The sequence below is a fragment of the Cladophialophora bantiana genome, assembly GCF_000835475.1.
Source record: "Cladophialophora bantiana CBS 173.52 unplaced genomic scaffold supercont1.26, whole genome shotgun sequence".
Lineage (NCBI taxonomy): Eukaryota > Fungi > Ascomycota > Eurotiomycetes > Chaetothyriales > Herpotrichiellaceae > Cladophialophora > Cladophialophora bantiana.
Genome location: NW_015971600.1, coordinates 395,564 through 421,804, shown reverse-complemented (window position 1 = coordinate 421,804; position 26,241 = coordinate 395,564). Strand labels below are relative to the sequence as shown.

General features: G+C 51.7%; 10 protein-coding genes and 1 pseudogene across 11 annotated transcripts; 8 read left to right on the top strand and 3 right to left on the bottom strand.

The window, feature by feature from the left end:
- Positions 1 to 438: 438 nt before the first annotated feature.
- Positions 439 to 1,014, top strand: Z519_12203 (uncharacterized protein; the record flags this gene model as incomplete). The annotated part of the gene is made up of 3 exons (XM_016769909.1): positions 439 to 556; positions 672 to 946; positions 976 to 1,014. Coding segments are annotated over 3 exons (432 nt in total), but the record flags the coding sequence as incomplete, so codon positions are not given.
- A 1,261-nt stretch (positions 1,015 to 2,275) lies between these two features.
- On the top strand, positions 2,276 to 3,444 carry Z519_12202 (uncharacterized protein; the record flags this gene model as incomplete). Its single annotated transcript, XM_016769908.1, has 2 exons — positions 2,276 to 2,281; positions 2,341 to 3,444. The coding sequence occupies 2 exons, from the start codon at positions 2,276 to 2,278 to the stop codon at positions 3,442 to 3,444; spliced, it is 1,110 nt and encodes a 369-aa protein (XP_016613967.1).
- Positions 3,445 to 4,190: 746 nt separating this feature from the next.
- Z519_12201 lies at positions 4,191 to 4,352 on the bottom strand (annotated as a pseudogene). The gene has a single exon. The product of its transcript is annotated as a tRNA-OTHER (tRNA).
- A 1,768-nt stretch (positions 4,353 to 6,120) lies between these two features.
- Positions 6,121 to 7,869, top strand: Z519_12200 (uncharacterized protein; the record flags this gene model as incomplete). The annotated part of the gene is made up of 1 exon (XM_016769907.1): positions 6,121 to 7,869. One exon carries the CDS (start codon positions 6,121 to 6,123, stop codon positions 7,867 to 7,869), a length of 1,749 nt encoding a protein of 582 aa, XP_016613966.1.
- Positions 7,870 to 8,788: 919 nt separating this feature from the next.
- On the top strand, positions 8,789 to 11,590 carry Z519_12199 (uncharacterized protein; the record flags this gene model as incomplete). The annotated part of the gene is made up of 1 exon (XM_016769906.1): positions 8,789 to 11,590. The coding sequence occupies one exon, from the start codon at positions 8,789 to 8,791 to the stop codon at positions 11,588 to 11,590; it is 2,802 nt and encodes a 933-aa protein (XP_016613965.1).
- Positions 11,591 to 13,096: 1,506 nt separating this feature from the next.
- Positions 13,097 to 14,302, top strand: Z519_12198 (uncharacterized protein; the record flags this gene model as incomplete). The annotated part of the gene is made up of 1 exon (XM_016769905.1): positions 13,097 to 14,302. One exon carries the CDS (start codon positions 13,097 to 13,099, stop codon positions 14,300 to 14,302), a length of 1,206 nt encoding a protein of 401 aa, XP_016613964.1.
- An 865-nt stretch (positions 14,303 to 15,167) lies between these two features.
- On the bottom strand, positions 15,168 to 16,214 carry Z519_12197 (uncharacterized protein; the record flags this gene model as incomplete). Its single annotated transcript, XM_016769904.1, has 1 exon — positions 15,168 to 16,214. The coding sequence occupies one exon, from the start codon at positions 16,212 to 16,214 to the stop codon at positions 15,168 to 15,170; it is 1,047 nt and encodes a 348-aa protein (XP_016613963.1).
- A 1,176-nt stretch (positions 16,215 to 17,390) lies between these two features.
- On the top strand, positions 17,391 to 18,582 carry Z519_12196 (uncharacterized protein; the record flags this gene model as incomplete). Its single annotated transcript, XM_016769903.1, has 2 exons — positions 17,391 to 18,210; positions 18,260 to 18,582. 2 exons carry the CDS (start codon positions 17,391 to 17,393, stop codon positions 18,580 to 18,582), a joined length of 1,143 nt encoding a protein of 380 aa, XP_016613962.1.
- Positions 18,583 to 18,885: 303 nt separating this feature from the next.
- On the top strand, positions 18,886 to 20,187 carry Z519_12195 (uncharacterized protein; the record flags this gene model as incomplete). Its single annotated transcript, XM_016769902.1, has 1 exon — positions 18,886 to 20,187. One exon carries the CDS (start codon positions 18,886 to 18,888, stop codon positions 20,185 to 20,187), a length of 1,302 nt encoding a protein of 433 aa, XP_016613961.1.
- Positions 20,188 to 21,697: 1,510 nt separating this feature from the next.
- Positions 21,698 to 22,504, bottom strand: Z519_12194 (uncharacterized protein; the record flags this gene model as incomplete). Its single annotated transcript, XM_016769901.1, has 1 exon — positions 21,698 to 22,504. One exon carries the CDS (start codon positions 22,502 to 22,504, stop codon positions 21,698 to 21,700), a length of 807 nt encoding a protein of 268 aa, XP_016613960.1.
- A 1,337-nt stretch (positions 22,505 to 23,841) lies between these two features.
- Z519_12193 (uncharacterized protein) lies at positions 23,842 to 25,935 on the top strand (the record flags this gene model as incomplete). Its single annotated transcript, XM_016769900.1, has 1 exon — positions 23,842 to 25,935. One exon carries the CDS (start codon positions 23,842 to 23,844, stop codon positions 25,933 to 25,935), a length of 2,094 nt encoding a protein of 697 aa, XP_016613959.1.
- Between the last annotated feature and the right edge of the window lie 306 nt (positions 25,936 to 26,241).

Sequence of the window (26,241 nt, the reverse complement as noted above, 5' to 3'; positions counted from 1 at the left end):
GGAATGCGACGCGCTAGTGAACCGGGGGGGGGGGTCAGCCCGTACATGATCTCCCCCTGTACATCCCTTGGCGGATCCTGCTAGTCTCAGAGAGTTTACCCTGAACAGTCACGTTGAATGACTAGCCTGAAGCGGAATGAGCCACAAGCCGCTTTTATCAATCTCGGCAGCGAGCCGGGCACCACTTCCGTCGCCAGTCATTGAACTTTTTCCATCCTGCGCTTCCATCTTCCGTGTTCAGCTTGTGGCCCATGGACAGGACAGGCAAGATGGCTATCAAGTGAGAAGCCGATGGAATGTGCGTGCGATCCGGCATACTGACGGAAAACAGATATCTCATCTTGCTTTCCCGCCAGGGCAAAGTGGTAGGCTCAATACCCTCCAAGTAGTTGCCCTCCATGGTTCGTTTCGCTGACTTTAATCTGATGATTTATCCAGAGACTGGCAAAATGGTTCACCACTCTGTCGCCCAAGGAGAAGGCCAAAATCATCAAGGATGTTTCTCAACTAGTTCTCGCTCGGCGGACTCGAATGTGCAACTTTCTCGAATACAAGGGTGTGGATGCGCATTTCTCAACCCACCTGCTTCCTCTCTGTTTCTCCCCCTCTTGATTTGCTCCTTCTCTTCTCTTCTCAACTGTGAGGCTGACTCTCGTGCTCCTTCGGTTCAGATACCAAGATTGTCTATCGTCGCTATGCATCTCTCTTCTTCATCGCCGGTTGTGACTCGACGGACAACGAGCTGATCACCCTCGAGATCGTTCACCGTTATGTTGAACAGATGGATAAATACTATGGGAACGTGTGCGAACTGGACATCATTTTTAATTTCCAAAAGGCCTACTTTATTCTGGACGAACTCCTCCTGGCCGGGGAGATGCAGGAAAGCAGCAAGAAAAATGTGCTGAGGTGCATCAGTCAAGAGGATAGCCTCGAAGATATGGAGGTAAGCCAAAACGTTGATATGTCCACAAGTGTATCCCTTTGAGGATCGCCGAACCCTGGGTTATATGAGCTATCCCACGGGGCGATAATTTCTTGCGTCAAGCGATATTCCATCTGCGCCCTTCCTGTGGCGGCGGTATGCTCTTATCTTAGGTTCCCGTTGTGTTTGTTGAGACTAATTCAGTGTGTCTCCTGTCGAACCAGGTCGAGGAAGAAGTCACCAAAATCATGTAGAACATGATGCCGACGGCCACTGTGTTGTTCGGTGGCATGTCCTCGGGTGCCGATCTTCTGTGATGGGGCGATATCAGATCTGGTCCCGCGTCAAAGCATGTGTCGCGAGTGCTTCCGAATCATGAGAATACGCCATGATTGACAAGTCTTTATTTTGCAGACCACCGAGGAGGCGCTGAAGAGAGGCGGATTGATTTGAACGGCGCCGTCGCGATGTCCTTGGTCGAGCCAGGAGTTTATGATATGGCGTTCAGAAAGGAAGATACCCCGGGAAGGACACATGGACCTTGCAAACAGGGTCTCTGCTTCAGTCGCTTCGTGCGACGGAAACATGTCATGTACAGTACACCGCGAACCAGGTCATAAGACAATCAGAGCATACCCAGAGCACCCAGAGTTAAGATACACCATCCCCCTTTGGCGAGCTAACTCAAACAGTGGCCTGGGAGCCTTTGATCGCATATTGCTACGATTGACCCCTTCCTCACATTCATCCAACCCAAGCTGCCATTGACCTCATCACCCTCGCCCTATGCTTGGTTTAAATTGAATTGCCGTGAGTACGGAGTCCGGAATCCATTGTCATCGTCCGCTGCTGTGCATGTGCGAGGCAGGATCCGCTTATTGGTTGTTTGGGGGGTGCACGTGACAGCATAGCCCCAGACGAGTCTAGGGCCTCGAACCTCGCTCGCTCCCCATCTTGTTTCTCCGCCCCGGCTTCACGTCGTCCATCTTACAACCGCACCCTGTTCTACCTCCATCATCCGTCAACCATCGACAATCTATCATGGAATCTCATCACTCTCTTGCGACCTGCTAGGCGTCCATCGTCTAGCTATCCGAATCGCCAAGAGCTGCCTCTGCAGCCAGCCCTGGTTATCTCTTTGTTCGCGATCGCATAGCCGACTCAGGTCAACCATCCCTCTTCAGACTCCATTACTTGCGCCGCTGCTGCCGTGCCAACGTTTTTCCGCAAAGCGCTTGTCGAGAGTTGCAGTCCATCTATCCTGCATCTATACTACGACCTGACCTCTGTTCTAAGTCCCGCCGAATACGATGCGCTAAGTCTGACGTGGCTTGACCAGACACCAGCAACATGAAGGTAGGCTGACTTATTCTCACTGTCAGTGGATTTTAGCTGGTGTTAACACATGCGTCTAGTTTATGCCCAATCGCGATCTCGACACTGTCACCTCCGCGCTCAACTTCTCCACCCCAGACCTCCATGTTGTGGGGGGATGCGACCTATACACCACCAAGGCAGCCGGAGGAGATAAGAAACTATATAAGAACATTGAAAATGGCCTTGAAGCACAGTACAAGTCGAACCTCCAGTTCTCCAAGTCGCTTTCCCCACCTCAGGCGCATGTGGTGGCCCCAAGCCTGAATCTAAGTCGAAACAGCCCATTCGGGAATCTAGGAATGATTAGCTCGAGGAGAACATATGCGTATCTGATAGCGACGCTCAACGCCAGTCATCCCCACTACGACTTCTCTCATGTCCTGAGGCCCACAGACTTCAAACGAGAGAAGAGCCTACGACACGTCATGAACACTGTGGACACGACCATGTACAATCTCCACTCACGGCCCCTCAACACGTTCTCCAAAGATTCCGTCGGCCTTGCTTCCACTCAGCCGCAATGGGGCCCGGCGATGTGGAGATTGATCGATCAACAAATGAGCTTGCGCGACTGCGCCGTGTATCGTTACGCGCCCGAAGATTTTGATCCGTTTGAGGATGATGATGAGGGATCGATCTGGTCTATGAACTATTTCTTCTTTAACAAAGCGAGGAAGCGTGTTTGCTACCTGTATTTACGGGGCATCAGTGTTTTGGCCGTCCCTACCATCGATGCACTCCAGTCGCCTATGAGATCTAAGCGCTTTGTTGATGAGGAGGTGGATGGGTGGATCACTCCTGATCTCGGCGCTCACAAGCGAGCAAGATACTGGCTTGGTGATCGAGATGATGTCGAAATTGCCGAGCACGACGATGGAGCGGAGGAAGATGCCGATATGGCGGTGACGTCGGTTGAGAAAGACGACAATACCAGCAGTCCTCGTGTTTCCGAAACTAAACGACCTTCGCAAAACCGTGGATCTCAATCTGACGAGGAAGAGTTCCCACCGCCAACCCGGCCCGTTGTCGACGAGCATGACAATTACCTGCTTAGTGACGAAGAGGTACGGAGTGCGAGAAGTCATAGCAAGAGCACAGCCCGGGGGGTGAGCGAAGAGGTGATGGGCCCTATCGAAGTATAAGGGGAGGTACATCGTCCTGTTTTGCCTCACACTTCCTCTTCGCTACGCTCAGTGACCAGCTGTTTCGGCTCTTTTAACAGAGTCCGAGGTTGTCGCCGTGTTTTGAAACCGACCTTTGGGAAGGAGTGTTTTGATTTTCTTCAAGCTTGGGTTTGGTTTCGTTGTACTAATAATGATACCAGAAGGAAGCATGGGCGTTTTCGGCAAGGCCGGTGGGAGCGGCCGTTGACGATGACCTGCCTGGATCTCGACGTCGGTATGGGTTTGACGAATATTGTTTTCAGGGAGTCCTTGGAATCGTGGGAAAGGAACGAGTTTTGGGACGAAGGACATTTGTCTTTTGAATATGGCCGCCTGTAGTCGTTTGGGGCCAGACATCGTAGTCAATATCCAAGACTCGACAGGGACGTACTTGCTACGGCACCTTTATCATAGCCTCCTGTTGTGGAGGGATGTACTTTGATTTCGACGGGGGGACATGTTAGCTTTTAGAGTGACGCGTACCAATCAATGTGCCGTGTAAGAGTCTGTGGCCCCGTCACGCACCTACTCCTACTTCTGTGCGTGTTCACATACCCACCTCATTCCACATTCCTCAGCCAGCACTCGGCTCCAATACTATGCCGAGGCGTGGCCATTCCACCCCCGCCAGTCTATCTTGGCAACTCCGCTCTGTCCATCTATTTCTCTTATCTCCCTCAACAGCCATAATAACAAAAAGAGGCCAACAAGAAAGACCAAAAAAACTCCCCGACAGGGAATCGAACCCTGGTCTCCCGCGGCTTGTTTCCCCAATGAAGAGATGACAAGCGGAAACTGTTTACGTGTTAGAACACAGATCGGTAGTGAACAATGGTGGTGGAGGAGAACGGGGGAGGTCTTACTCATGACCACTAGACCATCGAGGATGTGTGACTTTCTTGGCGAAGAATTTTGCATCTAAAATTTATATATCAAAATTCTTGGGCTGACGATATTGGGTGGTATGTGGAGTACTACGATACCACCAAAATATCTTGAGATTTTCGAAGATTGTCGTGAAAACCTTTATGTGGCACCGTGGACGTGCTGCCCTTCTGCAAGTGAGGGAGCAAATTCCCGCTATCCTAAGTGACAAATTCATGAAAGTTCACTTGGTTCCTATCTGTAGTGATGCGGGTGGTTTACAAGCATGATTTGTTTGGAGACGATCGATCTACCCAATCTAACCTGGGCACTCGCCCTATATGTGGGATAACAAAACTTGATCCGGATGGGTGATAGTCATCATGTCCCAAGACACTCAGACCTTCCCCATAGAACGTCTGCTACTGCATTCGTCCCCTAAGAAGAGCACATTCGACGAGAACAAGCTAACAATGGGATACACGGGGAAAGTCTTGATGGATGCGTTTGCGACATATTGCCGCTCCTCGGTCACCGATTTGTATCATTTTTGATCAAAGAGTGGAAATTGCTTCGGGACCAAAGCATAACCATGAGCGGCCGCATTCCTTGCAAATACGTTCGCAGAAAGTTTGCAGCAGGCTCATCCTGTGTTGTTTCACAGGTCGCCGGCCATCAGAGGAAGTTTCAAATGACGCCACTTCTGGGGCAAGACAATGCGAGACCGGCGCGTGAAGCATGAGGGAAGGACCTCTTGAGTCTCAGATCATGCACATGGCATCCACAGGTATCGGTGGCACGCGAGACGACGACATTGCGAAGATGGGGGGACACGCTCTCTGAGAGGAATGATATTGTTCTTTCCAGGCGACGATGTTGTTCAAAGCATAAGTTTGGCTTTCAACTAAGCTCTCAATCACTTCATGCGGTTGTTAAGACTTGTGTTCTTCCATAGAAAATATCCCTGGTTAGTGTTTAGGTGATCCGAAGGCGGAGACTTCTGAGGCCGAGGAAACGTACCATATACTCGGCAGTCTATGCAGAGAAAAAAAAACCCCAGTCTTCGAGCGGAGCTTCTGCTATTCGCGCAGTTCAAGGATTGTAAAGCAGTCAGAAAGACGGGATTCTTCAGGATGCCACAATAACAATGGTGGAGATAGACTCCAGGAATTGCGAGCATCATCCTGGGATTTTTGTGGCGGACGAACAAGACGAAGGGAGACCTGGCTGCGCTCGGTCTGCAAGAGGAGGCTATTTGGCATCGTCATGGAATTGATTGTCCCTGAAGCCTCGTTGAATCCCCAGATAACATCGTTCTGCAAGACACAGAGCTTTCGTCAAACCGAGAGTATGGAGCACATATTACCTTGGTGTCTAACTCCCTGTTTCAGAATGCGAACTCGGTAGCGATGAGAGTGTCCTAGGATCGGATGATGCAACACGTGATGGATAAAGGGGCTTAGAGGGCGATGGTGGCAGTGGTGGCAGTGGGGTGGTCGATGGTGACGCCTGGTGGTTTGACTCTGTACCAACTAAGTACCTTGCGAGGACCCTTTTCCACCTAAATTCAGTGCCTACCAATTGGCTGCGGGGAAGGAGCGTACGGATTTGGCCTGAGATGGAATCTGGCCAACTTGTTCTCAGCTCGTCTGCTCACTAATGTCAACTAATACCAAATAAATTGTGCTCCAGGCATTTCCTTTTCCCATACTTGTACTCTACATATTTCCCACCGTTCGTCGTTTGGTCGTTTCTCTTTATTTGCACGCGGTACCGCCAAAACACCGCAAAATGCGCCTTCAACGAGCCTCGCACTTTTTCCTTGCCTTCTACCTCGTCTTCCACTCACCCTGCGTCCACGCAGAATCTCAGTGTGCTATAGACCCCAATTCAATCGTGACCGATGCCTGCACCTCATACTCGGATCTCGAGAGGCTCAATGCCAACCTCTACCCTTCGTTAGACGACTTGACACAACATACCGATTTCTTCGCATACTACAGATTGAACCTGTACAACAAAGCCTGTCCCTTCTGGACCGATGAGAATTCCATGTGCGGCAACCGCGCGTGTGCCGTGGAGACAATAGAAGATGAAAGTGACATACCGCCAATCTGGCGAGCCGCAGAGTTGAGCAAGCTGGAGGGTGCGAGGGCGAAACACCCTGGAATTGCCCTGCAGCGAGAAAGACCCAAGAACCGACCGCTCCAGTATCAGCTGGGCGAGAACGTGGATGAGAGTTGTGTGCTGGAGGAAGACGACGAATGTGACCAAAGGGACTATTGCGTTCCCGAAGATGAGGGCGCGGCGGCGAAAGGAGACTATGTCAGTCTGGTTAACAACACGGAACGATATACCGGCTACTCGGGACTAGGTGCCCGACAAGTCTGGGATGCTATATACAAGGAGAACTGCTTCACTCCCAAATCCTCCCGGCATGCCTCTCTGAAACCGAAGCCCCTCCAAGCCGCACAGAGTCTGAAGAACATCTTCCAAGAGTATGGACGGCAACACGTAGACAACTCGGACGACCTGTATCCTCTCGACGATGAATGTCTGGAGCAACGGGCATTCTATCGCATCGTCAGCGGCATGCATGCTTCCATCTCCACACACATTTGCTGGGAGTTCTTCAATCAAACTACCGGCGAATGGGTCCACAACCTCGAGTGCTACAAGGAACGGCTGCACAAGTATCCAGAGCGCGTTTCCAACCTCTACTTCAACTATGCCATCCTGACGCGCGCAGTCGCCAAGTTGAGGAAACATCTCGAGTCCTACACATTCTGTTCTGGCGACCCCGACCAGGATTTCCAAACCAAACAGAAAGTCCTGGCACTCGCGGACCAAGCAGCATCTGGACCCCACACGTTCGATGAATCCGTGATGTTTCAAGACCCTTCGGTCATGGATCTCAAGGACGACTTCCGCAATAGGTTTCGTAACGTGTCTAGGTTGATGGATTGCGTGGGATGCGATAAATGCAGACTCTGGGGAAAGCTGCAAACAGCTGGGTACGGTGCTGCATTGAAAGTCCTTTTCGAGTACGATGAGAACAAAAATGGCGAAAACCCTCATTTGAGGAGAACGGAGTTGGTGGCGTTGGTCAACACACTGGGTCGTCTCAGTCACAGCCTGGATGCGATCCAAAAGTTCCGCACCGCTCTCAATACCGGGGATTTGAGTGTGCTGGACATTGAAGGCCCGCTGCCAGTCTCTACAAAGAGCGACACCAAGATCGATCCGGCCGATACCGAGAGTGCAGAGCAAATCACAGAGTTCGACGACCTGTACGATGATGTAGATATCCATACCTCACATCCTCCGCCTCAGGGGAGTGTGCTTGCTGAAGCATTTTGGACTGAGCTCGATCTCGTTTGGCGCACGTACAAGATGGTTCTGCGGTCTTGGTTCGAGCTCCCGTTCAAGTTTGGGGCCATTTTCCTGATGGAAATGAATCGCTTGTGGAATTTCTGGTTGGGGCTGCCGGTGCCGGATCGGTCGTGGGATTTTCACTTTCCCGGTCGGGATGAGCTGTAGAACAGCTCTCCCCACTTCACGCTTGTGAGTGGGATTTTGTTGACGAGGACATTGAGGACTCACTTCTGCATGAATTGGCGAAGGACCTGGCGGTACCTGACATCTAGCGTGCAGCTGGTTATTTGATTATGTGCATAGCGACGGCTTGGGCTTGGGCATGGGCATGGGTACGGGAATAAGCACAGGCACGGTTTGAATATAGATGTAAATAACAGGCGGCGAAGAGTGCGCACTACAAATCACGAGGAAAGACTTCCTTCTACCTACGAGTCATTTTTTTTCTTTTACGAATTGTAGCAGTTGGCGGCAGTATGAAAGTGGTTGCCCCGCACCACAAGCGCCGTAGAACAAGGAATAAACAGTTCTCGGAGGGTTTTCATTTACGCGTCGCGCCTCCTCCCAACGCGTTCAACCAACCTTTATCGGAGGCGCAGTCCATCGCCAACGGACAAATGCACAGAAAGCCGTGTGCTGGAGAGATGTACTTGTACCTTGTGAGAGTCTACTAAGAGCTCATATCTGACCGATGCTGCCTCCGTCCTCCACGACTGCCAGCACGCCGTGCCCAATTCCGCTCCACACCAAGGTGCAGTTGCAACCACAGCGACGACAACAATGCTGCCACCATCAACGCCAGCGCCCACGCGGGCGAGATTCAATCTTGTCTTCTCCAAGCGATGACACAACGGCAAACATTGAATTTACGTCTGCTTTTGCAGCACCAGCACCCAGCGTTTTGAGGAACGCTAAACCGCGACGCAGAAGACGGCCGGACGGGCTGGGTTTCATGATCCATGAGGATAAACCCCAAATTCTTGCTGCACAAAATGGTGATGGACCAGGGCCCAGCAATGCCAGGAAGCATGGCAATGATAATAAGAATAACCTGATGAAGGAGGCCGTAAGGAAGAAGGCCGTGATGTCTCAACCACCGCAACGACCTAAAGGGCGAGCTGCCGCTGGTTCTGAATCTATTGCGCAGGTTCCCTCAACTGCTGCTATTCTTGCTACCGCTTCAGCGGACGAGGCTGCCAGTAATGTACAGCCGCCGGTATTGAGGCGGGGCAGTGCTTCCACGAGCCTTAGTCAAGCTCCGCGACGACCAATAATAACCAAACCCGGAGCATCATTATCATCTACCGCGGAGCCGCTGTCACCACTGCCCGAAAACACAATTGCTCTTCCGATGATCGATTCGACAACTACCCTCAAGCCTGCACGACGCGCTACGATCTATATCCCGACCGAGGACACCACCCTGCCAAGCATATACATGGGCATCTTCAGCCCTATCAAGGGTCTTGATCCAGTGGTGAAGTCTGTCCCGGGGGTGGAATCACCCTTGACGGCTGCAGAACGATCCAGCAAACCAGATGTCGAACTTACCGGGATTATTGCGCAAATGGTTGCCAAGAAGAGAGGTGTAGGAAAGGCAAAGATCGCAATGTCTCCAAAACGAAGGCCATTGCAGGTCACGACCAAACCCCTTCAAGAAAGTGCGGTAATGGTGGATCGTTGGGGTCAAGGCGGTGGGAAGGAAAACGTTCCCCCGGGTGAGAATGAAGTGCTCAATAAGAAAACAAGGTCTAGGAAGGAGCTGCTTGGACTTAGTGGGCGAAGTAGGGATCTCGAGCCTGTACGGCCACTGGCTCATCAGCAAGTCAATCCTCGAGCACGAGTTTCGCTGTTGCACGAACTCGTGCCGGCTCTTCCGGGAAAGGTCAACGACAACATCAAAAACAACGCTCAAAGTACCAGTACGAAGCCGAGCTGGAATGCAGGACTACGGTTGAAGAGCAATCAACCGGGTCAAGCACCCATGATGGAAAAACAGCCAACGTCACGCCTCGGGGCAGGAGAGGGCCAATCCATTGTCGGGAAGCCATCAGTTCCCAGTCGATTTGTTATTCCCAAAGTTGATCGTCCGCTGGTCAGGGAGTTATATCCCATTATCACCGATGATATCGTCGATCCGGCGATGTATGAAGATAGCTGGCTTAGCCACCAAGAAATCGTCATTGCACAACTGGTCAACAACCTCTTTGGGGCGTCTACCCGGATATCATCGCCAGTCGAAGATGAAACGCTGAGGCTTCATTTGCTTGAGACATATGGGGATCCGGGAAATGTGATGCTCTACAAAAGACTTCAGGCAGCTTTGCCATATGGTGCATTCAGTGTGCCCACGGACGTTCTTAAGAGCGCTGTGAGACTCAGTACTGATCTCGGAAAGCGAAAGACTTTTACGGATTTGTGGCTCGACACTTATGAGCTTCCATATCTGCGGATGGCCCTGGAGGTTGTTGTTGGTCGACAGTGTTCGAGCTATACACGTGAATTTTTGTCGGTACGGCCAAGCTTCGACAGCGGCCACGCTGCCAATCGACGCACGTTGCAACAGTTTATTGAGACATTCCTTATCCGAAATGAAGATGGACAACCAGACGAGGCATCCACCGATCGTCCTTCCTGGTCTTATCAGCGCACACTCCTTCGAAGTTTGATGCTGATCAAGCTTCTCGACACGATGACAGCTGCCCCAAGTCAAATGAGCAGGTGCTTGTTCCGGCCATCCTCATCGTACAAGACGTCTGTGAGTGTCGTCAAAGCTCTTTTCCAACTGCTCAATCCAAGCGCAGGGGACCCTATTCGAGCCTTGAACCATATCGGGTATGTTGTTATACACATTCAACATCCTCTTGCGGAATACTCGTACAAGCTGGAAAATCTGGCAGTCGACCTACGTGATGGAGTGCGTCTGACGAGGCTTGTTGAACTCCTCCTGTATCCTTCTACGTCACAGTCCCTCGAGCATGTGCACGATTCAAGTTCAACCACGAGTATCCTTTTGCCGACAGGAGAAGAGCTGTCATTGGCCGGGGGGCACAGCGGTTGGCCGTTGTCTCAGCATCTCAAATATCCCTGTCCGGGCCGAGCGACGAAACTGTACAATGTGCAGATTGCACTGAGCGCCATACAGGGGGTCAAGGGGGTGGGGACATTGGCCCAAACTGTCAAAGCAGAAGACATTGTGGATGGCTTCAGAGAAAAGACCGTCCGGCTTCTCTGGGGACTGACCAGCAAATGGGGACTTGGTGGTCTTGTTGATTGGAACGACGTTGAACGCGAAATCAAGAGACTGTGTCGCACAGGCGCCAGCAGTCACGAAAACGACTATTTCGACATGCTACCAGACGAGGAGGGTCATGCGCGGCACACCATTCTGTTGAAATCATGGGCTCAAGCCATCGCCAGCAGGGGCGGAATTCGGGTGAAAAACTTGACCACAGACTTCACGGATGGACGGGTCTTTGCCGCCATTGTCGAGGAATACGAAAAGTATCTCAGCTATGATGTCGGGCTGCGAACGAGTTGGCCGCTTTCTGAACGACTCAAGCGTCTCGGATGCAGTGAGCAGTTTGCTATGCTTTTTGCCAAGTCAGATGGGCCCCGGCACCATGCGCACATCTTCGACCGGGACTTTGTGGTGGCCGCATTGGCATTCCTTTGTTCTCGACTTCTCAATCCGACCAAAGGAATGAGAGCGGCTGTGACCATACAGAGAAGATGGCGGTCGTATTGGGCACGAGCGGTCGACTCTCGCAAGTCGCAATTGCGAGAGGTTGCGGAGAGCTGTGCGAGAGTGGCACTCGAAAAGGCGACAGGGGCGAGAGAAGGTGAGAAGGCACAGGAAGAGGAAGACATCTGGTTGAGTTTGTAATGGAAGAAGCCGACGCAACGGTGTTTGCTCGCACGGGACTGGTTAGTTTGATGTCGAGTCGTACGAACCAAATCGAAGCCCAAAGTTTGCTGTTTGAAGGGCGCCCAGAAGAGGCAGCCGGCGGCTGAATCATTGTTACACCAGGCTCTGAGTCTAATGAGTGAGTCTACTGTAGGAGTTGAGCGGGAAATTCCAGGAAGTCAAATTATGCAAAAGGGATGATATGAATATCTGGGACAGTGGCTGTCGCGCCACCTGTGCTTGCGCTCAGTGGCCGGACGTGGCAGGGTTAATGTTGTTCCGGCCTCGGCGCTAAACCACTACGAGGTAATACTCGGTACATCAAACTTTACTTTCTCGTATTGCTCCCTGCGTCTGCTCTCCCTTACTGCTCACACCCTAGTTAGATCCCCAGGCCGCCAGCGCCCTCAAGCCCACTAGGCCGATCATCCACAGCCGACCACACACCCATCTCTTGCTCTTCTCTAGCCATTCTCTCAATTGACTTTGAGATCACGACCGTCATCACCCTCGACCCTGCAGCTACCCTCGTTTGCTGCTTCCAGCACGAGCCCCTAATACTTTGGTTCTCCTATCACGCCCGCCGAGCCACCTGTCCTCGAGCTCCTTGCTATATCTTGCTGCCAGTTCCGAAGATAGTGTAACTGGCTCATGAATGCATATTTGCCGAGACTCGGTCGGCCTCCGTCACCAAAGGAGACCTGCTACAGCTGTCAACGGGACCGAAAATATCAAATTGAACTAATGCTTGCGAGCTCCCGCATCATGGTTTGTCGTCTGATTCGCAAACCAATTTCTTCATCTCCTGTTCGTTAGGTTGACTCCTGGCACTCGCGGGAAGATTGCCAAAAGAACCAGAAGTTGAAAATGTGAAGGAAAAGCGGTCCTATGCCGCTAGTCATCATGGGCTGGGCTGGTCTACGAGTAGGTCAGATCCTTCGCGAGGTACTGGCGTCCATCTTTGTCGCGATACAGAAATCAAGCCGTCATCAAACTTTGGGGAACATACACGGTATGAACATCAGGCCTATCCCCCTCTTTCTCGTTTCCTCCACTTCGTCCAACTCATTGGAGTTTCCAACCATTGGGCTAGACACCTCTCAATGCCAATTGCCATTTTGTTGTAGGGTGATCATGCCTCTGTCGGCGTACGGGCATGTCGAAGCTTCTTTTACCATTCGCTTCCCGGAATTTGTGATCGTTTGCGGTTTGGCTGTTCAGTCCTTATTGGCATCATTCGGCGTACTCAAGTGTCGATTAGCATGTGCAATTGGCACGACTCCCCTCGCTCCTCGCGATTTGTACATAGTGATTGCTCGCCCTCGCTCTTCAAGCTCTTGTACATTCTCTATCGCATGGCCGGGCATGGCTACTCCCATATACAGGCTTCCACCAGAAGCCCTTCAGAAAATCCTTAGTTACTTTTCCCTAGCAACCATTGTCCAATTTGGTCTGACTTCCAGGCGCCACTATATAGCAGCAATCATGGCGGCGCACCACCTACAGCTCGCTGTCTTCTCTAGCCGCCTCTATGGCGTCATGGCGTTTATCTCCTCGCGACGATCAGGAGAAAGCCATCTTGGCGACACAAAACTAGAGGATTACTATGATTATGACGATGACGATAAAGACCCACGCTTCAATCAGCAGATAGTCGAGGCATCACTGCCACGGCCAATATTCCCCATGAGAAGAAGACCCTGTTCAAAAGCCATCGAGGACCGAATCCATGCCCTCGCGCTGCGACATGTGGGAAGGCTCATCCGCCTTCAAAACAGTATGGCCTGTTCAGTTCTATCGACACCCACCTTAGCCAACCTGCAGACTCTGACCCTCTACATGTACGACCTCATGTCACCCAATTTGACCAGCATCCTGGCCACCTTTTTCCCCAATCTCCAAGAACTCCATCTCGGCTTCTGTCATCCCTATATTCACGACAGTTGTCTGCCCCCAAAATATTGGACCCATCCAAACTTCCTCGAGCCGACCACCTTATGGGATGCCTTTGGCGGCATTGGCGTGGAGCACGCGGCCAATTTGCGCTTGGTGAGGTTGAAGAAGTTGACCTTGGAACGATCTGGCATCAACCGCACCCAGTTGCTGAAATGGATTCAGTGCAACCCAGACTTGACCGAGTTGAGGCTCCGACATGTAGCCGGAGTTGATGCCGAGTTTGTCCAGTGGCTAAGCACATATTACCATTCCGACATCAGTGACTACCGTGACCCGGATGCTGCAAGGCCGGCCGACTTAAAGGTCCTGGCTCTGGAGAACTGTGCCATGTTGTCCCTTCAATCGTTGGACGACATGAAATGGCTCGATCCGCTTTTCAATATACCTGGAAGAAGAGGCCAAGACCATGACAAGACTACTGCATTCCAAATCTTGTCTTTTCGAGAGTCGACGTCCGTCTTGGCCTCGCCTTTGATGCAGTATCTGACTATCATGCGTCCCAACATACGCCAAATCACTCTTCCCGATGGGCGGGTTCTTATTGAGCACACCAACGACGGTGCCAATGCTGCCGCATCCTCCGGGGTGATCTATGGCCCTCGAACCGAGTCCACAGACTTGGCCGCCGACACTGCCAAGGATGGCTCACCAGTCCCATATCTTCACTTCAGAGCCCCCGAGCCATTGACTCCTCCTCACGACGGAATTATCGAGCCAGATCCGAGACATATGTGAGCTTAGGTAATTCACCAGTTATGTCATTCTCTGTCTCTGCTCTCACTTGACCTCTTGTGATTGGTGTTGATAATGTTATTGACTGTATCTTGTAAAACTGCTGACAGGATCTTCCTTGATATTCCACCTTCTCTCTTCTCTTCAATTTCATTTTTCTCTTGACTAAGCCGCGGTTGAAAGTTGTGGGTCAAAAGCAACAAAATGGAGGAGAGGTAATGGGATCAGCCTTTCGGCATTACCACTGTCTTTTCAGGATTCTTGTTTTGCTTTGAATGTTATGACAAAATTTCGTATTCAGCCCATCCGGTGGCAATGAGCTCTGATGAAGAGGGGGAAAAGGGAAATGAGGAGCCATTTTTTGGGATCGGAGGCACATACGCACCCATGTACGTACGTACGCCCTTGAATTTCGGTTATCTCCTCTTCTTCTCAGACTACTTCGATTATTAGGCAGTTGCTAAGTCCGTACTATGTGTACAGGTGCAACTTCAAGTGGTCAGCACCCATCAGCAGTAGCGATACCTTCCTTGGGTACGCCACGCTGCTGACGGTGCTAAAAGTTTTGGACAAACTACTTAGTTGAATGCCAGCAAATGAGAAATTCCACTCTCCCTTTTCGCCGGTGTAGTGGTTTTGTACTCTCGGGCGCTCTTGCGAAGCACTTCGGGGGTTGTCAGAGCATCGCGTGGGGTACGTTTTACTGTAACGTTCTGCATGTACCTGTCCCATCACCCTCAGAAGTCAAGTGCCCAGGTACAAAGTCCATATCTACTGGCTACGGGACTTGACATGTATATGGGAGCTAAGTCTGTGCTTTTTGGTCACCTCATTCCAGGCTGATGCCATCGATACATATTTTATTCAATTAAACCTCCAGAACAAGTTTCTGACAACTGACCCCTCTCTTCAACACGTCCAACGCATCGTTCAGTCCGGCAAGCCCGCCAGGCATGACCCTCGCTTCAGGCGCCGGAGTGAAGGCGCCGTTCGCCAGTCGCGGGGCCAACCACTCCTGGATCACGAACTCAAAGTGCCGACCGCCAGCGCCGGAGCCTTCGGGGGCCATGACGAACTTGGTTTCGACGTTGGGGTGTGTGGGCGTGGCCTCGTTGACGGGGATGGCGCTGGCGAGCTTACCCTTTTCGTCCGCGGTACTGGACGCGGCGAGGACGTCCAGACACGGCTGGATGTCGCCGATGGCGCGGTACGCCGTCTTCAACGCCACGCCGTCCTCCTTGGCCGCGGCCAGGATGTCCGGCACCACGGTGGCCGAATGGTAGTCGAAGACTCGCTCAGCGCCGAGGGAGCGCAGATACCCGTGGTGTTTGGGGCTGCATGTCGCGTAGACGGTGAAGCCGAGCGCTTTGGCCGTCTGCACGGCGCACACGCCCACGGAGCTGGCCGCGCCCCAGACCAAAACGCCCTGCTTGTCCGAGGCGCTAAAGTGGGTGTCGTAGCGCAGCCCGATGCTGGTCCATCCGCTCCAGGCGGTGACAACGCCCATGGGCAGTGTGGCGGCGCCGACGAAGCTCAGCGTGTCCGGGATCACGCAGGCGTTCTCGACGGGGACGACGACTTTCTTCTGGAACCCGCCGTAGGGTGGTTCCCCTTGGTAAAAGAATGCTGGGGCAAAGGCCAACACACGGGTGCCGGGCTTGAACTGTGTCGCCGCAGAAGGCGGGATCGAAGACCCTAGAGCCTCAACGGTGCCGGCGATGTCAGAACCAATGATTGCCGGGTAGCCCTTGACGAAGGCTCCCATGTCTCGCATGTAGTAGTCGACCGGGTTCAACGCGATGGCGTTGACCGAAACGAGCAGTTCCTTGGGACCGGGCTGGGGCGTTTCGAGCGTTTGCAGAGTGAGCCGCTCGCCCTTGTGGAGGAGGACGGCGGCTTGGTGGCTGGCGGACATGGTGGCTGAAAGAGATATGATTACTCTATGCGTGTGTAGATGCAGTATATCTGTGTGCTGTAATTCAGTCTTCTAGTAGGAGATAGGACATTTGAACCCATTTTATATTCTATGCCACCCCCCCCTCCCCCCAAATGATGAGTCGCTGATTTACCTTACCTCACCTCGAGCTAGCTATCTCTCGTTTTCAGTCCCGGAAATGCTCGGTTCTGGCCCGATCACGCCACGGGTGTGTGCTTGCTAGATGCTGTGCTACCAATAAGAAGGCCAGAAGAAGTTCCAGTCGGCCTCCCGGTTCCAGAATCTCGATGTACTTTGTATCGAACTTGCTTGAAAAATAACACGAATCGAGGATCCCGCAGGGCAACAGAGACCACAGACAGCCAATGAAGCAGACTGAATTCGGTCCTGGCAGTCTGCTTACCTATACAAAACTCGCCGAAGCCAGGGGCGATGAAGGCGCAATGTTGCGCCGGATGGTCGTCGGCGACGGTCGAGAGAGCAGATTTATCTCCGAGAATTGTGCGTAAATCCGAGATCATGGAGATTGGGTTGTGGGATTGTGACAGGACTTGATCGACGCTACGTAAGATGTATAAAGGGATGGGGCGACTTATGAAAGTCCCGTACTCTTCTCTCTGGATTGGGACAGAGGCTGACGTAGAAGTTGATACTGAGGCTGATGCCCACAAAACCCTGTGTGAATCAATGTGACAAGTCACAAGGGGAATGTCCACACCCTCTCTACTGGGTAAAGGCAGGGTCATCGGCGTTATCACTGTTGAGAGTTCCTTTAGTTCTTGCAAGCGATAGGTCAAGCCGCCGCCGCCAAGCTGTTGATGTTTGTTGTAGCACCACCGGCACCAATGGCACGAGGCTGGCACAAGGCTATGTTACACAAGGCTGGCAAGGGGCAAGAAGGGGTCTTGGGGGCTGCAAGATGCCCCCTCTTCTCCGTCTTCCCCTTTCACCCTCCCGCACTTCGGATTCCTTCTCCTCCCCACGATTAAACCCCAGAAACCCGATCTTGATCATCATGAAATGCTGTCACCACGGCAGTGGCGACAAAATCTAGCTCAATAACTCCACACCCCTACCCAGTAGCGAATACTCTGCTTGTTCTGTACTGCTACACCTTCTCTCATCCTCTGCCATCACAGATACCTCTTATTCGCCATGGCTGACGGGACTAACCCCTCGACACGAAGGCGAAAAGCGACTTCGCCCGCCACTGACGTCCATCGACCTGAAATCCCACCTTCACCAGGCTCATCCATTTCTGAAGACTCTTCCACTTCCGCCACTGGGCGCTGGCTCCGAGGTCACCCGGATCACATGGAGCACTGGCTCAGAGGGCTCCCAGATCCTCTGGACGGGTACGCGTTCGACGACGAAGAGTCTCCGCACCGACCTCTATCTGTCGACAACTGTGATATCAACAGAGAGAAATATTCCTGGTATTGCACCTCGTCCTACTTGGATGCGTTAGCAGCCTCGCACAGCTTTACGACCTCGTCGCCGGCTGGACTTACATACTACGACGAAACATATTGCTGCGCAGTGCTTTTGAGACCTCGCACCAATCCCGATCTTCTTTTGTTCCACGCAGACGTGTGCGACAGCCTCGCGGACCAATCTGAATACACGATCATGATGAGTCTACACATCTTTGTCGCGCCATCGGCCGAGTACCAATATATGCTTGACAAGGAGCCCGAATTCAAGGGCCTCGCAGAATATTATGACCACCCTTGGATCAAGACAATGGCGTTCGACGGACCACCTCCACAGCCAGATCACACCTATGGATTTCACCCCTCCAAATTCACAAAATTCCAGCGGAGGAAACTCAACATGAATCTATCCGACGAATGCTACCACGTCGCAAAGCACGACCTCTGGTTCCCCTTCCTGACTAGCCACTGCAAATGCGGCAGGAGAGCGCGCGAAATAGGCGAGCGAGCTGCCCTCCATTCCATGACTGTCGCCATGCAAGGTATTGTTAAACTCTATCGGAGAGCGAATCGTGCCTGGGAGTTACACAGGACGATCCGCGGATTTTCCATCATCTACGATGAGAAGAGTGCCGTTATCTTTGGTCATTATGCCGAAATTGACGGCCAACGGACGTCCTTCTACCGGGACCGTCATCAAGAAAGTTGACCTCTCCGACGAGGCCGAGAAATGGACTTGTTGGCGGTTTGTGTTGAATGTTTGTCAAAATTATTCGTCGAGCTTTCTCCAGCAGCTTCAGGAGGTGATTGAAGAGCTGCCTGATCCCGCCGAAGCTGCAGAAGTCCGCCCTGGACCTGGCGGCGGCGGCGGGGATTCGACGGATGCGACGCCGAGTATTGAGATCTTGGACTAAAAGTTGGTTTCCTTTACAACGGTTTGTTACTTGTGTTTGCAAGCAGTAGTTTCTACGCCCCTTGGTTATTATGACGAACTGTGTCAAAATCGAGTATCATCAGGCGTCTCTTGACACCCTTTTAGCTCCCGAGTAATTACCCTTTACAGTATCTCACGGGCTCGGTCGCGTGTGTGCCTTGTCTCTGCGTCACGATCACGTGTTTTCGCGTTTCCCCATTGATGTGCCCCACCCATAATTGAACTATGTTGATGTCACCAGTGCCGGTTCCAATTGTGTCGGTGCTAGGTCAACCTCAAAAATATGGAGGAGGCTCTCTACGACGCTCTCACGCCTGTCCTCTGCATCCCCGTCCTCACTGCCGAGTTGTCTGTCCTACTTTCGAAACCAACCGCAGCCGCAGGGAGGCAGGAAGAACCCGAAAATCAACAAGAACAACTCTTGTCACATGCCGAAGCGTTCTGCAGTGCTCTAGGCCGAGATCACCCGCAGCACGAGGACGAAGAAGAGAGGGACAAGCTCGGAGGCTTGAGACAATGTACCTGGAAGAGGCTGGACAATGTCGGCGATGGTGATAACGAGCGGCACTCCGCAGTTCAAGTTGGAACGAGGAGCAAGAGGAACACGCAGGATGATCATAATGGTGATGATGATGATGATGATGATGATGATGATGATGATGATGATGATCACGGACACACACAAATTAGAGGGCTTTCCGTATCCCTTCTCTACGAGAAAGACGCGTTCCATTTCGTGATATACACGGCCTCTCCAAGATCTGGCCTCTCAAGGCGCAGTCGGATTGCTGCTGCCACAGATCAACGCTCCACAGAGTCAAGAGAAGAGCCTGCGATTGTCCTGTCAAAGTCGTCACCTGCCGCCCTGAAATCCTTTACCAAATACATCCTCGAGACCTTTGCGCTCACCGGTATCTATCCCTTTAACCCCTGGCCGAGTTTGATGCAGTCCGCACTTGAAAATTACCTGACAATAGTCTGCACTGGTCTCCCCATTGCCGGCGGCAGCGGCCTGCAAGCCCTTCAAGACCACTTCAGGAACATCATCGGCAAAATCGAACTCACCATCGGCATCTCCCATCCTATAGCCAAAGCTCTGAAAAAGGTGCAGGTCACCATTCCCGCTAGCGCATTCCTTGCATGGTACCAACCCGTCGAGCCCTCGGGAGGAGAAAGCCGTAGGCCAACGAATACATTCTTGGGATGGGTGGCTGATTTGGTCAAAGCTAAGTCGGGCCTTGGCCTACCTGTGTTCTTCGAGAACGACGGCTTGAGCACCCAACAACATGACCATTCCAAGAGTGACGATGACAACGAGGACAACGATTCGCCAAACGCCCTTGCTGCCTCGAGAGACCAGGATGGGTCTCTGACGATGAAGATATTACGGATATCAACTGAAGCATATGTCATGTCAGCTGCGGGCTTGAAATTCAAGTCCCGCGCCGTCCATGCCGCGGCGATGGCTAGCTCGGATGTGGGCAAAGATGGAGAAAACTGCGTCCGTCGTGCGAACAGAGATCTATTGCTGGCCATTATCGACACCGCGCGACACGACCAGCAGGGGTGGGCTGGTGTGACGTGACGTTACACGACATGAAGCGGCAGTGAGGATGATCAGCCAAGTGATAAGAGTTATATGCTTGTATGGTAGATTCAAAGCCGCGTCCATTTTCAGGATGCAACTTGGGATGGTGTGCTACAGCAAAGCAAGCGGGCAAGCAGGACAGGCGATAACGATGTTTATGAATGGAATGAAGGTTTATCATGTTGGCAAAGGATCAAATCCAAGACCCATGATCCAAGATCCAAGATGTCCTATTCTCTCGCCTCCTTTCTTTTCTCTTCCGCGGGACGAGACGAGACCAGAAAGTTCATGAGTTCTACCGGGATCCAAGGAAGGAAGGCAGAAAGCGAGGACATTGATGTCCTGGATGTCGCCAGTACATCAACATCCACCCAGTAGTATTCAGACATCCGGGTGCGCAGGTAGCCGGTTTCGGTGCCAGTAAAAAATATGCCAAGGCGCCAGGAATTATGGCTATAAACGTGGCTTATAGATTTAGCTAGTTCTAAAACACGTTTACAAGTACATCTTATTCTATACACCTAAGCTGTTAGCTAAATTTTCCGCCGAATTTAGAGGTTGGTCTCGCCGCTTTGAGAGGGCTTCTTCCTCCGATTTTTAAGATCACTCCCCTGGTCACATCTTATGTTAGCCTCCACCCTCCTTTTAGTCTTCTTGCATTCGTAGTCTTGAATATCGACCAACCTTCTTATACACTACGTAACCAGTATTTCTGCCATGGTCCACACAGAGAGAAAGAAAAAATATTTACTTTCGAAAGTGCTAAATGTTTCAAGGTTTTGAAAGCTTTTTCACCAACCGGGCGTTCTTTCGAGAACATCACAAGCCCACCAGGAACACGGAGACCTTAGACACACGTTAGCTGTTACGCTTCCATATTCCCGCGCCAACAAAAATTTCATCAACCCTCACCCTTCTGTAGGTAGTCGGCCACCACGGTTTAGAGACCGTGTGAGCTCAGGGTTGATTGTGGTAGCCGAGCACTATAATCTGACCATGCAGGAAAGAGTCCACGTGTTTGCTTGGACAAACAGGTGGTATGTCTAATTTCCAGCTTTATGCCTTTGCATTGCCAGATGGTTTCGATTGGTGTATACTGCATACCATCGCAGTTCGTTGCAGCTGACTGGAGTGACGGCGTCGTCGTAGCATCAGGGAATATATCCGATACATCCAGCAGATACATGTACTTTCCTGGTGAATTATTTTCTTGCGCTTTTACTCGTGCGGTCGAGCCTAACTATCTCCCATATCTTGAACTTTGTGAGATCGATTCTCGAGATCATAGCAAAAATAGTTGGTGGCTTTGGATCAGTAAGTATGTGACAATGAATAAATACAGCGTAGCACTGAAACCAATGATATGATTAAGCGGTAACGACAGTCAAGCTTTGGCTGGTGATGTTTCTCTCTCTTTCAGAGGTGATATAGGTGAGACTTCCTTCGTGAACGAGACCATTCTCTCCCAGATCAACCAAATCGATCTTCTCCGCCAAACAGAGTGCCATCAATTGTCAGGTTCATATGTGTAGAGTGGTTGATTGCCAATCTTGTCACCGTCGAATTCGATGAAGGTTTTCGTGTCAGTAACATCCGAATCCTGAATCTCAGGCGCAATCCCATCCCTGTAGGTCATAACCGAGATGGGGTTTCTACGACCCCATAGCACAGCGCCGGTGTCTCTCTCCAATTCAGGGGCAAACTCATGTCTCAGTCCCAGCACATGTCCCAGTTCATGCAGAAAGAATTTGTGCAGCTCGGGCTTCGTGTCGGCGTCAAAGCCTCGTTTGTACACATAGACTATGTTGAGATCCTTTTGATTGGGGAAATAGGCCTCCGCGACAACATCACCCAAATTTCCCCCGTATGCAAGGACAAAATTTGCATCTTCCAATTTGTCGACCCATTTGAACGTGACGCCTACCGATTTCCTATTCCACTCCTCGGCCGCCTCATTCAGCGCATTTGCAGCGTAGATTGCATCATCTTCACCTCCAGGATATCCATTCACATATGTTGCAAAGTTAACGGTGCTGTTCTTCTTCCAGCGAGTGACGGAGACGAACAATCCGACGAAGATTCGAAGGAGAGAAGAATCCGTATCAAGCTGAACGGGGACAGGTTTCTGCGTCGAGCATCCAAATGTTGTTCCCGGCTTCAAAGCACTTCCTTCTTTATGCCCTGACTTCATTGATTTTGCCTTTTTAGGATTGAGTATCGCTAAGGCTTCCCCTGCAGGACCTTCTGTGAAGCCACGGATCCTGTCCTTTCTGCCCTGTCTGGTTCCGGGCGTGAGTACTTTTGGTTCAGACATCTTGGGCCGGTGTGCAATAGTGTACCACACCAATCTCCAATGTTGGGATCTGGATTTGTTAGGCTGTAGGGGCAAAAAAAGATGAGAGGTTAGGTCAGGCTGGGTGAAAGGCCTGGGACAGCGGCAACCACCATTATGTGTTTGTGTCTGCTCAGCTTCACAGTAGGGCTGAGAGTTATTACGTGCTGCCATTGATTAAAACGCGAGAAGGTCGCGTGAGTCTCAGACGGCCACATGATGCGGTTACGAGCGACACCCGATTTTCGACCGCGAATGAGTCGACATCTTTCAGCTGCCAAGTTGTGCAGCCTTCAGCTGCCACGGCACTCACCTTCACCCATGTGATTTTTCTCCGGGAGGATCTGCAACTGACAAGGCTGGTCGGGGCGGGCCAAGGCTCTGCGCTTCCAGGGCGGAACGTTTTGGATCGGTCAAATTTTACTTCAATAGACTTGGGATAACCTAATGCCTACTTTCGAACTCGACTTCTCCCTTGAGTATATTTTGAATCGCTTCTCCACACACGAGGAATCCGAGACAATGCACACGATAAGCGGTGGACGTACAGCAAATCCCACGAAAGCTCCAACCATTCATTCTTACGTGGCTAAATCTTGTGGCGACATTTCAAGGCCCAGGGGAGCATCTCAATTAAGGTTAGAAGTCTGCTCAAAGCCCGAGTACATCTCCTCGCATTCACCGGACTATGGGTAAGTCGCACAAGTAAACTCAGCTGAACTTGGCAACCATGCTCAAATGCTCTGTTGAGGATTGAACTACTCCAGAGACTGCTCGCAATGGTGCATCAGCCATCACCAATCCATTTTCGGTGGCCGGGCCCTAGCATGGAGGCCACCACCTTCAAGCCAACTGTAGTACCTCCTCTACATCACAGCTCGACAAACACGATGTAGGGTACGGAAGAGCTAGAACTGCTTTTTGGAGGGTTGCCCCGGGCATTCTTCAGCCGCACTTTGACCGTCTCGTGTTCCCTGCCTGGGCAACATCGCAACTTACGAGCAACCCTCGGCGGATTTCGATACGCGAGTATCACGGTCCGATGGTTGTGGTGCTGATACCACCCAAATATAGGCAGCAGGACAAACATGATGGCTCTTGAACCGATTACGAGATTCGTCATGCCTTGAAGCCAGGAGAAGGTCTCTCGGCTCACGATCACGTTCCTGCCAGAAGCTTGAAGAAAATGGGGCATAAAAGCTGGTGATCCATCTTTTCATTCCATGATTGTCCATTTCGACCGGATTCTCCTCATATTATTAGTCCCCACAAGTGAGTATCATTTTACGTCTTTGCCTAACTATTATCCCTCCCCAAATATGAGCGTCCCTCCACTACCTCCGCAATTGCCTATGATACTGCCCTCCGGCCTGCCCCCAGATGTGGATACTGAGCAGCCCCAAAATGATCTACCACATATTCCACCATTCCACCATCCCCCTTTCCCTATCCCTCACCCTACGCTCCCCGGAGGACCCCCTTTCCCCATTCCTTTCCGGACTATCCGTGGAGGCTGTTGGTTAGTCAATTATGAACCGTCGGGAATTGGGCTTGTCGCTTATGATGGTACGCTCCGTGTTGAACATAATGCCGGTGGTACAACGGCCAGTGGTGACCTGTATCAACGTCCTGTCATTCTCCTACCGAGCTTTCCCCCGCATCCACCACGCAGAATCATGCTGCCGCCGCCAAACCCTGCGAATGGTATCCCTATCCAGCCTCGAGGAAGTTACCACTACTATCTACGCATCACCAGTATTCCCGAGATATTTGTGTTCGGAAATTCCTTCAACCTCGGATTTGAATTGTGGCGCTTCGATGTTACCACACGCAGCTGGATGGCTACGCCTGAGGCTACCCTCACCGCAAAAATGTCCTGGACCACCGCCCCAGTCGGCTACCCCAGTGAATATCTCGAAGGGGATGCTAAGAATGCTGCTGGCGCCACAACTGGGCGTCTCAAGCTGGGCTGGATTTCCGAATTCTATCGAAAAGTGACGGTCGAAATTGATACCGTTGCCGGATCCGAGCGCCCATTAGGCAATGATGTGGGGGAAACATGGGCTACCGTCTTCTCAAAGGTCGGCTTTCTGGCGGACGTGAAGCTTAGCGATACCGACGTCACCAAGGCTGGTGATCCCGCCGATGATAGCTACAGTGATGCTGAAATGCATGCAGCTCTATTGGCCAGACGCGACCCTGTTGATCTGGACGCTGAATGGCATTACCACATCCTTGCCGTTCGTCACATCGAATCTACGGAGAGAGGCATCATGTATGATTGGCGGGCCACCGACTCAAACAACGTTCCCCGTGAAGGACTTGGTATAGCCTCCCACTGGCTGGTGCACGACATCCCCTTATGGGGTGATGTGCGCAATACTAGATGGGGTGCGTCCGCTTCTGCGTATTTCCGGACTGCTGTCCACGAATTAGGGCATGCATTCGGTCTTCAACACAACGAAATTGACAACGGCTATATGCGCACCAGTCCCGACATCGCGGCACAACCTGGAGGGCCTTTCCCGAGGCAGATAAAGTGGGCATTCGCAGACGACGACCTGAAGCGTCTTCGCCACTGGGCCGACGTTTTTGTCCGTCCCGGAGGTTTGGAATTCACTGCAGGCTACACCACGATTCTACCAATCACCCCTACGGATCTTAACCTCGAAATACCCAACCTGAAGCTCAAAGTCAAGCCTGTACCCAGCGAGGTTCCACTCGGAGCCCCTGTTCGCGTCGAACTCGAGTTGGTGAATGATGGTGACACGCCGATCGAAGTCCCCGAGAATATTAGTCTCAAGTCTCCCTTCATCTCCGGAACCGTCACCTCTGCCGGAGTCCCACCCCGCACATTCAAGCCTCTGCTCTATTGCACAGATTCTTGCCGTATGACAATATTAAACCCGGCACGGTCTAACCAGACGAACTCACTAATGTCTTCACTCACGCTTCTGCGTGGCGCCGAGGGCCCTTTGTTCCCTGTGTCCGGGGTATTCGAAATCACAGTCACGCTGACCTGGCCATTGGAAGGAGGCCAGAGCAAGGCTATTGTCATCGGAAGCGCGACTGTCTTTATAACTCCCACCGCAGATCCGTCTCATGCTGCTGCGGCCCATAAGATTCTCACCACGCCAGATGTGCATATCCTCCTCATTCTCGGTGGCGATTGCAACAAGCTCAAGAGCGGGAAGGAAGCCATCACCGCGGCAATTGAAGACAGGACCCTGAAGCCTTACTACGCGTCAATCGAAGCGAAGAGATTGGCTACCAAGTTCCAAGGAAAGCGGAATCAGCAACTGAAAGCTGCTGTGAAGCTGATGGCAGAAACAGAGGGTGCTTTTATGACTTCTGGTGAGAGGGCAAAGCTCCAGAAATTAGAGGTGATTGATGTGACGGCATCTCAGGATTAAGGGAAAGAACTATACGAATAATAAGGCCCTTTGAAGAGCTATTTCCGGCGTGGAAAAGTTCGGTATCATTGAAGTTATACTACTATTGTAACAAGGCAAAGTGGCTGTGCTGTAATGGGCTGTGCTGGGCTGGTAGGGCGGTAGCAGGGAGGAAATTTTGTGTAGTCACATGTCAAACCAAAATGGGCTGGCAGAAAGGGGGTGCGGAACAGTTTACGGTGCTGGCAGAGTGCCATTCCTTACAGTTTGAGCAGAGCAGCAAGAATTCCATGGTTTTTGGCACCGAATACCTAATTCCTGAGTGTT